Below are 18,085 nucleotides of genomic sequence, written 5' to 3'. Positions count from 1 at the left end.
CGCGGCCTGGGCCTCCCTTCTGGAAGAGAAAGGGAAAAAAGCCGCCGTAGATTCTAAACTTAAATATATATATGTATATATTGAGGAGAGAACTTACAAATCTATCGAAAAGCTTGAGGGTGAGCGCGGCATCGCGATGCCCTCATGTTGCCGCCACAGCCGAGCTGCAAGGGTGTCCGGTCACCACAGGGACTTCACAGAGCCCTGTGAAAGCTGTGAGCGTTCGCCGCAGACGTGCAGCTGCGGCTCCGCACGCTCCACCTAACCCGGCTGAGGCTGCGTGGATTTCCGAGCCGTGCAGTATAATGTTGAATTAATTACAGCTTTTCRCTGGAGCATTCAAGAAGTAAAGACGGTTAAAAAGCTGGAGAGAACAGCTTAAGTCTTCGTGCGCAGGGAAGTCACAGGAATGCTGTGTGATCCCGCGCTTTCAGACCGTAGCTCGCTCTGGAACAGCCTGCTGGACTCGCTTACCTGTGTTATGCAGGACATCCGACTGTGTCAGGAATAACRAGGGACTGCAGCTAAACTCAAATTATAATGTTGGTGCTTTAGTGGGAGTCTGTATTTAGACAGAGTCTGTATTTACAGGCATTGGCTGGAAAGTGCTATAAACACAGTAACTAAGAAAATGTGCTGATTGGACATGTCCCTGTGGAAGTTTCCCCATCAGGATTTCTGCTTAGTCCAAACCACAGTCTAAAGCCCCCCACCCCTTCCCTCCTAGCAGTAATTCAGCTGTTTTATCAAAAGAAACACTTCAGTGTAAGGTTTCATCACAGCCTCCCCCGTGAAGTACATTCCTTCCTAGAATTCACAGAGCTGCAGATCGGTGAGGACAAGTATAATTTACAGKCACCTCATTATCTTGGGTGAAATTTAATTTTTAATATTATAAATCAAAGTAAATGACATCTAGATTTCATCAGAGTTCACTTTAAAATTGACAGAGAATTTTCCCAGATGTTACCACATAGTTTGATTTACTTGTGGAAAATTTTTTTCCTATTTATGTATTGTAAGAAGTTGATCTTTTTATTTAGCTGTCCTTTCCAAGGTATTAGTCTTAGCTGGTAGGGATTCCCCTGGAAGGCTGCTACACAGACACAATAAACTTTTTTGACATTGAAAGGCTCTTTTATCCTTAAATAGTATTTCCCATTTTCACTTAGTAACAATATGAACAAGGTCATCTCACTACGTTTTCTGATTCAGGAAATGTTAAAGAAAATGTTATTATATGTTATAATGCAGTCAGTGTTTCTACCTTTGTATTGAACTGCAAGAGCTGTTTCTCATTAAAAATGGCTTTTTATTAACACAATCAGCACCATCATTTGTGCTATAGAGATGAWAAATGTCTGCACTAGTTTTGTACACTGTATTTCTCATGTTAGCCCACAAAGGGATTCTACTTTCTCTTTTGTACGGAACATGGGCCAGCTCCGTAAATTAATAAGCAAACTGCAGTTGACTGCAAGTAACTAGTATCCTAGTTCAACTTAAAAGGTCATTGAATAAACCTGCATAGTATTTCAGTATTACATGCAAGAGAGGTTTGACTGTCTGTTAGGAAATCTCTCTCATTGTGAGGATGGTTATATAGTGGATTAGATTGCCCAAGAGGATTATGGCATCTCCRTAATGGGAGGCTTCTGACAAAGAGCAGATGAGCAGCTCTCAGGATCAGGGCAGGTATCGCTGATCCTGTCTCAGACGGGTAGCTGTGTCCTGCAGGGCTTCTGAGGAGCAGCTGCCTCAAGGCAGCCTGCTCAAAGCCTCAGGAAGTAGTGCGAGGGCTGCTTAACAAAACGAAAAAACAGCTGTTCAGCAGGGAACTGTGCAGCAATTTGCATGCCACATCTTTGGGTAAGCACTCATACAACCTTTCCCAACATGCTCCAGCCTTAAATTTCATTTTTCTTTTCTCATTACAGAGAAGTAACATACCAGAAGTGCATACTGGTTGAATTTACACAAGCTTGCGCTCTGTACTTCATCTCAAGGTAATGGCACTAGCCCAGGTTTTCAACAGGGGGAGGCACCTGAGAGAAGTGGCTGAGAAGCACTGGCCTGCAGCATTCGTCCATAGACAGTGAAGGGCTTGGCATGGTGTCCCTGGTAGGAGCCAGCATCTGGAAGGACATAAAGCCTTCCCTGCTCACTTGGAGGTATCCTAAAAGCATAAAATGTGGTCAAACTGCAAAGATATACATATATATACATATATACAAAGATACTTTCTAACTGWGAGAGGGCCATTTTGCACAAGAATTCCACATTTAAGCTATCTGAAAACTATTTTAAACTATTTTCTATTACACAGAGATATGAAAATCAATTGAGGAACTTTAAAATGGGGKTTTTTATTATTAAGAGAGGTTTGTATTTAGTATGAAATTTGGACTATAACACAAATTTCCTTTAATTAAATTAATCACTTAATTAACATTTAAGTAAAGCACCCAGAAAACTTGATCTAAATAGTTCACTGAATTTCCACACTTGGATTCCTATGTAACACACTGGTTCAATGTAATATTTAAAGAACTATCAGACAGAGCTGATTGCTTTGCACACAAATGTAAAGTTATAAAGTTTGTGACCAGATGCATTTTGAAACAGTATTCCTACAAAAAGATTAATACAGATCTAAAAGTGGACCATTTTGCCCAGCTACTACTGTCTCTTCTGTGTAAACCACTTATATATTATAATTGCTTTAATTTAATCTGGCATTAACACTGTACTAAACTGTAGATCTTAATTAATATAGTTTTTACTTTACAAAATATGAAATAGCCTTTGTCTGGAAATGACAATGTTAAACTCTGTAACTTTAGCAAACTCAGTCGAATGCAATTCACACAATTCAAGTTTACTGTAGGCTCAGCTTTAATTAAATAAGACAAAAACAACCTGACAAACATAGATACAGGAAATTTTATTTAACATTGTGTACAAAGAAAGACTTCAAATGCCTTGGACTTCCCCCCCCCCCCAAATACAGTTTTGGATCCCTTTTTCGTACTATTTATCTCAGAAAATAATAATAATTAAAAAAACAGAATGACATTTCCCCCCTTTTTTCTTTTCCTTTTTTKCCTTTCTTTATGCCTAAACCTGAGATGTTTAGCAGTACAGTTTCAACACCTTTCAATTTTGAACTATTAGAATTAAGTTTTCTTTTCCAAAAACAGAGCACTATGAGATGCTGAAGCATTAACAGCAGTATAAAATGTCAAAAAGACTCCCTAACATGATAGTGTTAAAAGATTGCCAACAATATTAAGTCCGATGAAACCCAAATTATCCAAACAATAGCAGGTCATTTTTCTTCTATACTTGATACTTTAGCACTAATTATATAATTAATTGTATTTATATTTAAATAGTCTTATTCTTTCCTTGGAATTCTTCATGGATTATAAACAGTTCCAACACTAGAGATAAGAACAAACTACACAATTTACATGGCAAGAGAAGGCTTAGGGTTTTTGTTTTTTTTGGGGGGGGCGATGCTAGACAGATACAGAAAGGACAACATTTCACAGTGTGCTGCTGTGAGATCATATTGAAATTCACTGTGATGCTCTCAGTCACCCAGCACTACGATTCGTTACCCTCTTGCTGCCTTGGTAGTTCATGATCACTTTCAATACTGATAGACCATCTCTTGAAATATCTGTCCCTACACAGGTAAGTTTCACCTAGGATTCCAAATAGGTTGCTATTACTGAGCAAATTTCACAAGCTTTTATACGTTACAAAGAAGTCCAGTACGAGATTTTTCTTAGGTTGTGAGATGTAAGCCATAAAGAAGGGATCAGAGTGCGAATGCACTAGAAGAGGCTGTTCTGAATTAATGTCCTTCTGCTATAGCAGTTTGTGCATTATGACCTACGCCTGAAATAATTTTCAGATATGGATCAGTTTTCAGTTCACAATTGTGTAATCTCTTGAGTTACTATAGCCCCAATTTCTCCCCAAATGGGACTAAAATGCAGGAAATCTGAGCTACTCTATGTAGGCTGGCATTTGATCATTCAGTTAGGCACAGTAAAGAAGGAGCTGGATGAGTCTCTTCCCAGCACTGCCTTCTGGTCTCTCCCAGTTGCCCCGGGGGAGATGTGAGCATCTAAGAACCAAAGCCATCTGCTCATTGGCAGCTCTATCCGTTGAGATCCTGGTTTTGGGTATCTGTGGAAAGCACCTGTATTCTCTTTCCGGCAGGAAGCTGTGTTGTACACCAACATGCTCTTCCATACATCCACTGGGATATAAAATGGCCATGCAATATAAATCATTTTGCAGACGGGATGAATGGTTAATCTGTGGTTAATCTGTAGAATGTCTTGAATTCTCAGAACATCTTAACAATGGGGAAAGAGACTCCGCAACAGTTATACTAACAAAAGCTACAGTGGGAAGCCCAGRAAAGTCCTCCATTCTGATGAACCATTTTTGACAAGAGTATTTGAACATGACTGCAATTAAAACAAAGCAGTAGAGCGAACATTTCTGGTAGGCTTGGGCACTCTGTAGTCACATTAATTTCCAGATATGCTTGAATTGGTGTAAATAATAGAATCTTACATAGCTCAACAAAAGTCGTACAAGCCCAGTTTAGATGTACCTGGTCTATTCTGCACCAGAAGGCTGAAAATATTTTTAGTTATCTCCAGAGGTAGCTCTGCTACAAACTGAATCTCCCAGTGGRGTAGTTTCTACAGTACAGAAGCACATGAAGCAGCTTCTGTTGGAAAAGGAAGGGTCTTTCTTACTGAGCGGTCAAACATGACAGTAGGAAGCAAATGACATGGAAAATATTCAGGCAGGTCACCTGTGTATGTTTATACAATGGTCTCCTTCAATTCTGCTGTAAGATGGTAACATAAAGGGAATCAACAGTTGAGGCAAACTAAATCACTTATATGTTCACTAACTCTTGGCAATTACATTTACACATTTGCTTGAGCTAGAAGGCCTGAGTCTAGTGACACGTCCATGGAAGGAGATGAATTATGACAACACCTAAACTCAAGTTTGCTTTGGTCCTAATATTTTAACCACTTCATAATTATAGCATGTTGAGGCATTTTATCCTCATAGCCTAGAAGCTGGGTAGATTTTAGCTGATATGGAAAGAGCCTTCTGATTCGATTAGCTTTTTCTTTCTTTGGGGTGTTGGTACATCTACTGTAATATACAGACCCTCTACTGCTCCTTCCTATCTCCTGGCTGAACAAAAAATAATAATTTAGAGAGCAAGTGATATACCTTGCTTTCTTATCACTAGGCTGTAAATTTTAAGTAGCAAAAAAGAGGGATTGCAGCACATCAGAACTGTGAGGCTACAATAGCTAAATTCCTCAAGTTCCTATATTAATGTTTGTTTACTGGCAATACAGTCTAGCTCAGAGTTATCCAGGGCATAAGCCGCCTTCTGTAACCTGTAAGGAGGGCTGTTCTTCACAAGTCCAGACCACGTGATCTGAGCTATGATCTGAATTATGCTTCTCTTTTCCATTTGTGTTATTTTTCTTCCCTAAAAGCTTGCTAAGGAATAGTTTTTAACCTGCATATAACTTGCATTGCTTCCTTTAGTGTTTCCATTGATTTTAAGGGCAATCAATATACTTCCTTCAATAAGAAATTTTATAAACTATATCTGAACATTTAATTAAGTCTAGCTTAGAATGGAGAATTCCTAATACTATCCCTAAGGCTCCAGTGTCTCAGTTCCACTTACCCTATGTTAAAGGAAGTGTATGGTATCAGACTTATTTTTCAGACAACAGTACTATGAGAATGTTCAATTTTACAACGAAAACATCTGGACTAGAAATCTAGGAGGGAAAAAAACAAGTGACTTACTAACTATACTCGGAGTTTCATAACAGAATTTGATGTTATCTACCAAGAAACTGCCCTTTCCAGTATTTTTTTTCAAGGAACAGAAGCAAATGCCTAAAACCTAGAAAGAATGTCTTGGTCTTCTATTATTACAAGTCCCTGACTTCTAGAATTAAAGTAAAAAGAGAAAGGGTAGAGGCTTTTGTTCAGGTTTTTCCAATTTCTTATTAAATTTTCCACAGTAAGAATGCCACATCTGGCAATGTTATCTTAGTAGATGAATAGGCAGTGAAATAAGAAAGGATTAACCAGTGAGGAATCAGAGAGAGTTGAGTTTTCTCCATCAAATTTTAAGCATCTTTAAAAGCCACGCTGGTAAATTTACATTTTATACATACTTCAAAGAATGGCACAGCAAGAGAAGTGATCACATTGTGATGCCTTCCAGTGTTACAAAGGTGATGAACAGATCTGGAGTTTCATGTATGCTTTACAGAACAGTACATTTGTTTAAATAAAGTCACAGCAAATCAACATAAACAACTGTAAAACAGATTTTTAAACAGGTAAAATTAATAAACTGTAAAAATACTGTATCTCCCATAAACATCATCTATGCTTCCACCACCTAGTGGCCTACAAAAACATTGCAATTTTGCTTCATACGGTGCATACTGATTGCCTGGAACTTAGCTTAGCAACTGAAGGTCAGAATTGAGGCAGGCAATGGGCATCAGCAAATACTATCGTCAATGCACTGCTGTATTTTGCCCTTAGCTGATACATTAAAAAATAGCAGCATATTAAATAGAGCCTGAATTAGCTTAGCTACTACCTCAACTTCTAACATTGTGCAAGAATGAAGAACACCAGCAGCATTTTAATGGATGTGTTTCAATTTGGTTTCAGACATTTCCTTCCCATACAAAGCACAAATAAACTCAATGCTGAAACTGATCCAGTAGCTGTTATTTCTTGTCCATCTTTGAAAAAATGTCTCGCAGTTTGCTTTATTTAATATTTACTGATTTAAAAACCTAACAGTGTTTAAAAATCCACAAGAATGTTAAAATAGTCTCTAAATGCTAGGGAACTGATACTTCTCTCCTTAAACTGGAGATAACAGACTATCCTACAATCACCTGGAAAAGTCTTGTTAAATGTTTTCATATTTCAGATTTCTGCAGCTGAAAGCTATTTTTTAAGAAAGGTTTTTCCAATACAACTGGAAACTAGTGTCCCAGTGCACATCACAATTTATTTTAAATGGCAATTTTCGTTAGTTTGCTCTTATGTTGTTTATATTGTACCTTTTAACATAGAAAATGGAAGAGTGGAAGAGTTAGTTTTACCTCACACAACTGACAGGGGAATATTAAGAGTAGAAATCAGAAGGCCTTCTCTAAAGCCAAGTTTTGCAAGTCCCTTTTGTTTAATATGATAAGGCTTATTAAAATAAAGTTTTAAAAAAACCAGCAACAATCCTGKGGAAAGAAAATACAAGTCCTTTGGAAATTCTTAATTTTTGAAAATATAAGTCCATTTGAAAAACTTAATTGCAAAACTAAAGGAAATCCAAGAAATCAATTCTGATATTTCAAATCATTCCACAATCTCATCATCAGCAGTAAGATGTGCTATCTTTTTCCAGCCCAAAATTACCAGCTTTGGGGAAAACATATTCATACTTAAAAGACATAATTAATGGGTTATGTTAAATTAACTTCTCTTTCCCTGATTCACATGCCTGCATGTTAGATAATGTTACATTAGAACTGAGCATCGTAATGAAAAACTAAAAGCAAAAACCTGTAACAGTAACCAAAGCAAAAGCAATTTTTTCATGGCTACATAATATAGATCAGTGATTTAATATTAAAATTAACTTCCTATATAAATAAAAATAAAAAAGTTGGGCAAAAGGAAATTGGCACAGTCATTATGGTATTGCTTTCCAGTTTCAACACTGCAAAGAGCAGCCACATATTCTAAACACCAAAAAAAGGCTATCATCTTGGTGTACACCTTGTAGCTTGTTTTTTCCTTTTAAACAAAGTCATCAGCAGTGCTACTGCCTCAAATATATCAAACAACGACTTAGAACCGGTAGGTGGGCAGAGTAAAAGGATTGTTACAGAACTGCTACTTAAAAATGAGAAAAAACGTATAAAAACAAAACTATAGAGTGTGGTTTACTGGTCTGCATGACTTTGTTTGAGCCAAAAATTTTCAGGATTGTGACTAATTTTTACTTTCAAAAATGCAAAACAAATAAAATTCAAAATATCAAGCCTTCAAGTTTCTTTGCCTTTGTTCCCTCCCTCCCCACAACAAGCACCTCCTAATATAAACATTTTTTTTCTGTCTTCTGGGGTTCAAAAGCTGGAATGTAGTGAAAATACATATAAGAGAGAAGGAATTTCTAGTTGTACATTACATTACAAAGAGGTTTTCTCCGAGACCTAAGGAGGGAAGGATACTAAGCAATATTAAATTCCTATAAGAATCCTTACAAAGCATGCAAAATGTTGATATACTCACAAAGTTGAAATTTATATTTGTTCCTTTTTGAATTTGCAACTTCACAGTACAATAATTTCTAATATAATGCAGCAGTCAGAATTACATTGACTACAAAATATTTTCTCTTCATCTTTTTGTTTGTTTGAAAGACACCCCTTTTTTTTTTTTTAATTGAAAGGTTGCAGACCACTCAGCAGAACATTTAAAATTTAGCATATTAGGGTTTGTTTTCTTTGTGGTATCTCCCCTCAAATGATGTTGACAAATTATCTGCACCAATTACTGCTTTTAAAATCTGTCCCTCTCTCCTCTTCCCCATTGCTTCCCTCCCTTGTCTTCARACTCCACTTTTCTCCTCGCTAGGGTGACGATGGATGGTTGCTACTAAATGGACGCTGTATAACTGAGTAGGAAGTAAAAGGGGATGGAGTAGCTCATGAAATGGGAATCTTCCCCACGGCCCTGAAGATGTTTGGCACAACTGCTTCATGACCAGAGTAGTTTCCTCGGGTCTGGATACCAGCAATTAGTTTACATTTTCAATTCCACAGACAAATCCTGCTGCATAACCCCAGTGGCTTTAACTGAGTATTAGGCAGGAAAATGCAAAGTTGGTATTTGGCTAGACCTTTTGTACTGCTGTATGTAGTTTCATAGAAATTTCTTCACTGCTCTTACTTAAAACAGGGTTGGAATTTCTGGAGAATACACATGCATGCTACTTCCTAAATTGTCCATAAAGTACGTTCTGACATATCTTATCAAAGTATTTTTATCTATCAGAAAAAGACTCAGAGAAGCAATGTACAAAGCCTCCAAAAATTCAAGTATCAAAAAAGCTATTCTGATAAAAGTTTGGAGTAAGTAGCCAGCAAAACAGACAGCCATTGATTTTTTTTTTTTTTTTTTGTCCTCAAATGCTTCAATTATTATGGAATGACATTTTTTCTTTGGAGCATTGGGAAAGAAAAGCCTTCTAAATTAATTTTCATTAAATTTGGCAGGATCTAAGGAATTTACCAATCCTCTCTGGATAATGTTGCCCTGCTTTTATATGCAAACAGCAACAGAATCATAAAGCACTGAGTCTAATCCTTCTTGCCTCTCTTTAATTTGCTGTATGTATTTACAGTGTAGTATGGTTGGGCCTGGCTCCCTTAACACCAAAATCTGTCAGAGTGCAACAGAGGCAAGAGCAGGGCATTTCCTTCCCTAGAGTTTGTACTGAGATTTGAAAGGGAAGGGGTGGATAAGACAAAACCCCCCAAAGTTGTAAGTTGTAGTTGTACTCAAAACTTACTTTCATTTCTTTAGAGCCCTGTTCAAATCAGACTTGAATTTCTGAGGAGGGGATCTTAGATCCCAGACTCTTCTCTTTCCCTCTCCTCTTGGCAAAGAAACACTATTTTTTTTGTGGCCTAGAACAGTACTTTAAAAACAGCAGTTACTGAAGACACAGTTGTGATATATTCTTTAACTCCCCCTCACCCAAAAAAGGGTTATCTTATCAAGTGGTCCAGTAGAAATCTTGAAGATTTTTTTTATGATAAATTAAATCCATACAATGAGGAATACCTTCTGTCACATTCCCAACAAGAATAACAGCCACACACTGTGGTGCATTTGTTCAAGTGTCTATTGCGCTTTCCAGTGGAGATCCTGCACAGCTCCATCTCCAGTTCAACTTTTTCTGATTCTACTGATCAACGGTAGAGGGATTGTTCTCCCTTTTCTTCAGCTTGTCTCTGGTTAATGAACAGCAGAAGCACTGAGGGACATATTTTCCCAGGGTGGGAACAGGCCGGTAATGTCTGAAGAAACATCGGTCCTCTTTGTCCTCGAGAGTGGCAGATTCACGCCAATAGCAGTTTTTTAAGTCCTGTTAGTATCACAGGTACCTACACTTCTGTGGAAAAGAGGATGCTTTGCCTCTTGCTGTCTGGGGTAGGGATAGTCTCTAGCTGCAGGAAGTACAGAAGGACTTGAACCTGGAAAGAAAAAGAACAAAGAGATAATAAATAATAAAGCTCCTGTTAACTCATTCTCATCCTAGTTATTTGAGAGTTGGCAGACATGTTTAACTCTCTCTCCACAGGAATAATACAGTGTATAATATGAGCACAAATATGAAAACTTGCAGCGTTTCACAGATGCTCTTTTCAGCTTCCATGATAGACAATGCTGGTGATGTTCCACCTCAGTGAAAAAGTCTCATTTATAATTTGCCATTATTAAAACAAGGAAGCATGAAACACAGCCTGAGCAGCTAACACAGTGTCCCCTTTCAAATTCTCTGTTCTACCTTCAAAAGGCAGCAGTGGCCAAAGAAGTCTGAATTTACAATGTATTTGGTTGTAAATTAGTGAAGCTGATATACATGACGAGGAACACCATGGAAAAACATTGACAGTCCCTATCTGTAAAGCTGGCAGTAGGCACTGCGAGACAGCTCTCAAAAATTCTAATTCTCCATAAGCATAAAGCATGCAGTATGCACTCACACTGACATTTTTGAATGAGCAACTGCGTTAGTACCAATGCAAACTGAACTGCCTGAGGAAACACTGTTCCACAGCCTAAGTCCCAAACATGTGCGTTGAGGGGAAAGCTGTTCATGTTTCTGACAAAACTGTCATGAAAACATAGAAGGATGGCTGAACCAGGCCTTGCTAGGGGACTCTCGTTTCCCACACATTGTCTTCAAAAGATTCAATAGCACATTTAGGATTTTACCTGGGACATGACTTCTAGTGACCAACTGTCAGTCATTGTTATAGGCTGGGTAGGGTTAGCAGGGATTTTACTGTCCTTCTCTGAAGGTCTCAGCAGCGTTGGTCCAAAGACAGTTGCAAGATTATGCAGGGACATCTTGTTAATGCTTTCCCTCTCAGCAACTCTGGGAAAAGAAACAATGGTGAAGGAGAATCTTTATAAATACCTGAGCTTTGAAATGTCTTTAAGGAAGAAGCTGTATTTGTTCCTTTTGTAAAAAGWTTTAAATACAGATATTCAATCAATCAACTATCCTATATGTGTTTCAATTTACTGCACATATAAGCAATAGCTTGGTCTAACAGCCACAGTCTCTAGGCACTCTATAGACATAGCTTAAACTTGGGAAAGGCACTGCTGCCTTATTGTCTGAGCAGACAAATGTGGCCCAGGAATAGAGGAATGCTTTTTATCCTAGTTTTATAAATGAGAAACTGAGGCACACGTTAAGAAAATTGATGAAGGGTACAAACTTCTGCAGCAGAAACACAAGTTCAACCCAGATTTCCTGGATTTTAATACAGAACCTCAGTCACAAGATMATCTTTCATCTCTACTGTGACAGTCTCTGCACAAAATACATATGTAAATTAAAATACTGTGCATGTATTAAGTATGCTTATTGCATTAATATCAAATGCATGAAAAATATTTTTCCACAGGTACAACCATATTACAAAAACATAAACAACATCAGAAAGGCTGGTCTAAGCAAGGAACTAACAACTCCAGCTATCAGAAGTGTGAAGCTGGAATTTCTAAAGATACAGCACGYTAGATTGCAGACACTTTCTGAGAGCGGTCTCATGAGTCCTTAAATGCTACTAAATCTTTAAGATTTATACTAAAACCTTTCCTAATCTTGTTTTCCAGATACATTTGTCCAGATGCTGATGCAGTTTTGCAGAACTATTGCAGCAGGAATTTGCATTTGCATTAGATAAGCTCTGAGTCTTTCGGTACCCCTTCCTTCAGTTCTAATCCTTCTGATTTTATGGGAATGGAATTCAGAATTTAGCATCTCACTAGGAGTATGAAACAACAGTTATCTGACCAGCATTCACAGTGAATCAGCAAATACTTCATCTGCTTCATTCAGCATATATTTAAGGAAAGGCTTCCCTTTCCAACTAAAGGATCCAGATATTACCTTTTTAAATGGTCCAGAAGGAAAAGGAATGTCACAAGGTTGGGTTCTGGAAGCGATAACAATAGATTCAACATACAGCTTTCCTTTGCAACAGGGTCTGAAAGTGCTACAAGACAGAAAATCAACAAAACATCAAAAAACCAAAATATCACCACAGGCAGTGAATAAGAATTTGACTAACTGCAGATTTTCCCAGACCAACAGACATGGATGTTCCTTAATGGACAGCAATTAGATCACAGGTTGCAAGGTCAGAGTTGCACCTTAATACCTCACAGAGTATTTTCCTTTATCTTTTTAGATATGTAGGGAATTCTTTTCCCTCAAGCAGGGAAGTGCTTTCAGACTTTTAACTTGTACTTTTTTCTTCTCCCCCTCCTCTGCATCAAGATATGACAAGGTCTATCCAAAGATGACTTCTCTGGAAGATTAAATAGGGCAAATAATAGCACAGCCTTCACAAATAGGCTGTCATTCTATTTTTAACTTAATCTTCAGAAAAAGGGCATTTTCAACTTCTAAAATTGCCCAAATCAAGCAAGASATAGGTCTCCATCTCATTTCTGAGCTGCATTTCACTTCCTTTACAGCTTCCATACAGCTTGTTCCCAGGCTTGTGTCCAACACTATAAATATGACTTTTATATTGCTTTAGGAATAGCCTCCTACAAAAGAGTTTTTTTTAATACAAGTCCACATTATCAAGGGTTATTTTTGCTAATACCTACCAATTCCCTCAGCAAAGTTGGGGTACAATTCATCTGTGAAGAGGGGTTCAGGCAGTTCTCGGAAGTAGAGTTTCAATGTGCCTGCAATGGCATTAACATCCATCTCACTCATCATCACTGACACATCTTTGTTATCTGAAAAAGAAAAGAGTAGCAGCAGGTAAAGAAGCTGCTGGCCTTTCATTCACTCGTTATTTTTTCTTGCTCTGGGTCTCTTTGTTTATCCTTCCTCTTTGGCCAAAGAGCTGAGAGTCTTCCTGTTTACATTTCTACAGATTAAATGAGCAGTTCTGACAACTGAGAAGCGCCACAGAAATGTTTCCAAACGGTTTCCTGCTTTAAATCAACGAGAGGGAATTTAACGCTATCCAGGATTCATTATGCTGTGCCAGCAACCTGTGCCTGATCTGGAACAAGCCCTGCATGACTTTATTTATACGCATTTTAACTTTCTGTTAATGACCACAGTTGTCATTCCAATTCCTTGCCTCTAACAGCTTAGAATAAGAGACTTTTAGGCTGTCTAACTTCCCACTGAGTGTAGTTGAAGTACACAGCTAGGCAATTCAGGGCTCACATTTCAGTTTTGTTACCATAAAGAACAACAAAACCAACCTCCTTTCCTGAAAACAAACAGACCAACCAGTAGAGCCAGCCATGGTTTCATGAAGACTAGCGTAAAATGTCATTTAAAGCAAATGAAAAACATTGTTATTATAAAATACAAAAAGGAAGAGATTTCACAAAAAAAGTAAATAAAAATGGAGGAAGGATGAATTCAAGCACCTGGCAGAGGCCTCATGACCACCTGCATCAAAAAAGAGCTCAAATGAGGCTTGACTGATGCCTCGTCCTTGGACCATGGTGTGGAGGCTGGAAGTAGGGCAGAAATTCACCTTTAGTACCTCAGTGATTTAGATGTGTTTCATCTGACTGATCTCGGATGAGTCAGAGACTCTGATCTCTTTTGGAACACACATGTCATTCTCTTAAATGCAGCACCACTAGGGAGCCCTTTTCCGCCCAAGATCAAAGAAGGCTTCACAAAGGCTGGCCAAAATTATCTAATTTTATGATCTTCTCACACCAAATGAGCCACAGAATTTAGAAAAGAACTGAGGAGCCCTGACCACAATAACAGACGTATTGCTTAGTATAAGAATCCATCCCATTGTAAATCTCAGGTTATAGCTCTAGCTGAAGAACATTAATAAAACAGCCAAAGGTAAAACAATTCTTCCATGAAAATCTCTACTTCCTAATACTTCTTGTGGTACTTATGATTAAAAGTAGCACAGCTGTCTGACAGGGAGCTCATGTAGGATCTCATAGTGTGAAGGGACATCAGACACAAATACTTACTGACATCAAAGGCAGCTTTCAAAGCTTGGATATCAGTTGCAACCCCAGAGACACGATAGATGCCCACCTCCTCCATTCCACGCCGCTCTATTTCCTCCACACACTGGCGCACAATGTAAGGCACCTTTGATCTCTCTCTCCTTAAGAAGGACAGATACAAGAGTTCAGTACAGACCACGCCACCAACACTTGTTACAGCAGCCAAATAAGCCATCATTTTGCTGCGTAGACCTCTTCTGAAGGACAAGGTGAAAGAAGGTCAGAGCAGGCAATCAAAGCAGAGCTGAGAAACTCCTTTTAAAACTGGAGAGGRTTTGCTGAGTATCTCAGCCTGGGGCTTGGCTGTTCTGCAGTTGCCCTGTGTGCTAGGGCTTCTGGCTGGGTCCTAGCATTCCCAGAGTTTGCAACTCTGGGCAGGTATTCAGAGGATTCCCAAACAGCCCTTGGATACCTAGCAACCCAGTTGCTATCAGATTAATGCAATTCCATAGGGAGGAAATACCACATTTCCCGAACTATTTACCAGAACAAACAGGTTTCTTCTGGCAAACAGTTCGTGACAAAAGATCAGGGGTTAAAATAATACAGCAAGATCCAAAGAACTCGAACATTTCCGATTATGGAAAGGAAATATCACTGCTCAGTGGTTCTGGAAATTTGTGACCTAGTCAGCTAAATACAGAGTAAAAGGGCAAGGGGCATTTCCAGAACTCAGAAGAGTTCGATATGCTGAAAGTAAACACCTTGTGTTTCCAGTCTGTGTGCGTGCTGTTTCTTTCCATGCAGAGAATGGAAAGCTGGGAAGAAGCTGGGAGAAAGTAGAGCCTCTCCCTTCTGCAGCAATTGCCATCTGCACTACTACCCAAGTGCAGGAGAATGTACTGACACATCCCTTGGTGGGGTAAAGACAGGTGCAACCCACTGACCAACTAAGTTTTTAAAAAAGCAGTAGGGAGAAATGTGGCCCATCAGCTCACTTGGTGACGATAGCAATCTTGACCCCAAAGACCCCCGTCTGTTTTCGGGASGGCATCCTTTTCAGGCTGAATTCCCGGCTGGTAAACTTCACCGACAGTTTCACTTCAACCTGGGGGGAAAAAGAAAAAAAGGGGGGAAAAAAAGCTGTTACATTTCAAACAACATTTTCTTCTCTTTTCTTATGCTGCAATGAAGAGCAAAGAAATAAACCATATACGAGGTGCAGAAGCAGTGCTATTTTCTGTTCTCTGTACTTACTCCATTCATTGAGATGACTGTGCGTTGCCAGTCTTTGTCCTGTAACGTTTGTGGGTCCAGCTGAAAAACAAGAAAGTTTCCCATGAGCTAGAAACAGACTTCAGAGAAAATCAACTAGCCTGGAAAAACTTCTGGAGGTGAGCAGAGCATTGCCATTTTCAACATGTTATTTCATTGCCACAGGAAAACACATTTCCCAAGGATTTGCAAGTTCCAAGTATCTGGACACTCAGATATTGTACCCTTCTCTGAGCTGGGCTGCTGATGACTCACACCCATCTACACAGAAAATCTAGCAACATATATGTAGTGCCCGCTCAACTACAAAGGAAACCTCAGTGAGCAAAACTGATGTTTGAAAGCTGATATCACCTTTCACAGAAAGGGTGACTGCTCTCAACCGGCATGGCACAACATGCACATTAACAAACAGCAAACCCCATCCCATCGGAAAAGGGGAGGAGAAATGTCTGAAATAGCTCTGATTTGAAATAGAGGAAAGCCACACTCTCGCTCCCTCTCGCAGAGCTCTTTCTGAGAAATAGCCACTATACAAAAGCTGTAGGTTCCAAACCCAAAAGTTAGGGAGGATCTTATTTGTTCCCTAATTTGTTGCCTCACAAAAGCTTTGAATATTTATTTTCACAGCTCAGGAAAAACAAGATCAAGAATAGAGGAACTCCTGTGTATATATGTATGCACACATATACAACCTTGTCTGTGCTTTCATGTGTGCTTTATTTCAGTTTGGGAAGCCTTCTCATAGTTTATTTTCACAATCAAAAAAGTTAATTAAATGCAAGCACTGAAATACTCACAGCAGAAATACAAAAGCTACAACCTGAGCTCCCATTTTCAGTTTTGCTTGATCTCTTTTGAGTGGACAGTTGGAAGGCTGGGGAGCAGCCTACTCAAGCACCCAGGCCAACTTCACCCAGCATTTCTAACTACTATCTGGGAGAGTCCAAACACATCTGAGCCACTGAAGRCTGGTTCCAATCTCCAGCTGCACTGGTAAAAGAGAGAAAATACCTTCTATCATCTATCAGTAATCAGCCAAAGGAAGCAGACTTTGGTGACTGGAAGCGGGCAATTGCACTAGACTCTGGGTTTGGAGATCACCGCCGTCAGCAAACAAAAAGGCATTCAGGAACTCGAGCCAGTCCTGTGGCACAGTTCCTGCCTTTCAAAAAGCCCCATGCAAGAGCAGCGGGTGTCCTCTGCCAGGCAGAAGTAAATGCTGAACTTACTGCCTGCTGCAGTACCTCCTGGGAGTTATTAGAGGTAATCACGCTCAGACTCCCTTTCGAATCAACAAACTGGCCCAGCGCTGCTGTCAGCTACAGAGATGACACTATCCCTCCCCACTCCCCAGAAATACAGTCAGCAGAGAGGAAAGCTTCTCCCTGCTTGCTCGCACTGCAAGGACCCAAAGAAGCATCAGACAAGATTAAGTCAAGCCAACCTTATCTCTGCGCACTTTGTTGCGGACGTGAGCCCACAGTGGGATGCTGCCAGCGCACACATACTTTCCTGTAGAATCAGACCGGTTCCTGTAGRTGCAGTTTTGGCAGAAATTCCTGAAGACTCCTTGTAAGGAATAGTCAGCAACCAAGAGTTCCCACATTTTGGGGCTGCACAAAGCCTAAGGTCTAGGAGGCCAATGGGCAGCAGCGCGTAGCTTCGGTGCTCCAGCAAACCCAAATAACAGCCTGTTTGCCAAGAGGGTTTGCTTATATCTCCGGCGGAACAGATCCGCCCCGCCTGTGAGGCTGGCCAAGGTCTCTACAAGTTGGCCAGAATTTAGGCTGTTCTCCCCTGAATTTCCGTGCTGGAAGTTTGGTTTCTTTCAACAACTGCATTCTTTTCCCAGAATACAGAGGAAACCATTTCTGAAGTGTCTGGTTTCCTACAAAGAGTAGCCGTGTTCAGTATTCCTGAAAACTCGACCTCCGTCTGCCTGCAAAGTTATCTTCCTGTTACRCTGCCAGAACGGCCCTACGGATGCACACAGTCACAGCTGCTCCTCCAGCTCGGAGGCAGTTTTCCATATGCCTTTAGAATGGAGCCACTAAGAGTATTATTTGTAGCAGAGAGACAGCACTTCAGATTGAAGGGAGAAAAGGGTCTTGAAATTTGCAGAAAAGTTAAAGGAAGACTCCAGCAGGGCCTAGCTACACGTTACTTAAGTTATCAGGTATTACCCATTGAGTCCWGGTCCTCGGTTATGTCTAGTGAGCTCCTACCACCGTGAAAAATGAAAGCAAGTAAAGAGATGTTAAAAAATATCGAAGCAAGCGCGGTCCTACTCTGTCTCCAAAGCGAACGCCATACGGCTGCTAAGGACGAGCAGAACCTCAGGCCAGCGCGCCGGAGCCGAGGGCTCCCAGCGAGCGACTCTCCTGGGGAGGCAACGCCAGGGGCTTGGCCAGGACAGCTAGCGTACCTGCTGCTCCCC

At 39.8% G+C, this 18,085-nt stretch overlaps 1 protein-coding gene across 1 annotated transcript in view; it reads right to left on the bottom strand.

Moving 5' to 3' along the window:
- Positions 1 to 6,185: 6,185 nt before the first annotated feature.
- BCR (BCR activator of RhoGEF and GTPase) overlaps positions 6,186 to 18,085 on the bottom strand; it is a 106,361-nt gene continuing 94,461 nt past the window's right edge. The window contains exons 17-23 of the mRNA XM_085305808.1: positions 15,628 to 15,687; positions 15,369 to 15,478; positions 14,392 to 14,531; positions 13,030 to 13,164; positions 12,302 to 12,407; positions 11,113 to 11,275; positions 6,186 to 10,367 (exon numbers count right to left, since the gene is read on the bottom strand). Coding sequence (XP_085161934.1) covers positions 10,278 to 10,367; positions 11,113 to 11,275; positions 12,302 to 12,407; positions 13,030 to 13,164; positions 14,392 to 14,531; positions 15,369 to 15,478; positions 15,628 to 15,687 — 804 coding nt within the window. The 3' untranslated portion in view covers positions 6,186 to 10,277. The remainder of the gene's footprint in view (positions 10,368 to 11,112; positions 11,276 to 12,301; positions 12,408 to 13,029; positions 13,165 to 14,391; positions 14,532 to 15,368; positions 15,479 to 15,627; positions 15,688 to 18,085) is intronic.

The sequence above is a fragment of the Rhea americana genome, unplaced genomic scaffold (assembly GCF_003343005.1).
Source record: "Rhea americana isolate MKP2758 unplaced genomic scaffold, rheAme1 scaffold_227, whole genome shotgun sequence".
Lineage (NCBI taxonomy): Eukaryota > Metazoa > Chordata > Aves > Rheiformes > Rheidae > Rhea > Rhea americana.
Note: the sequence above shows the minus strand (reverse complement) of the source record. Positions and strands in the feature narration are given on the sequence as shown.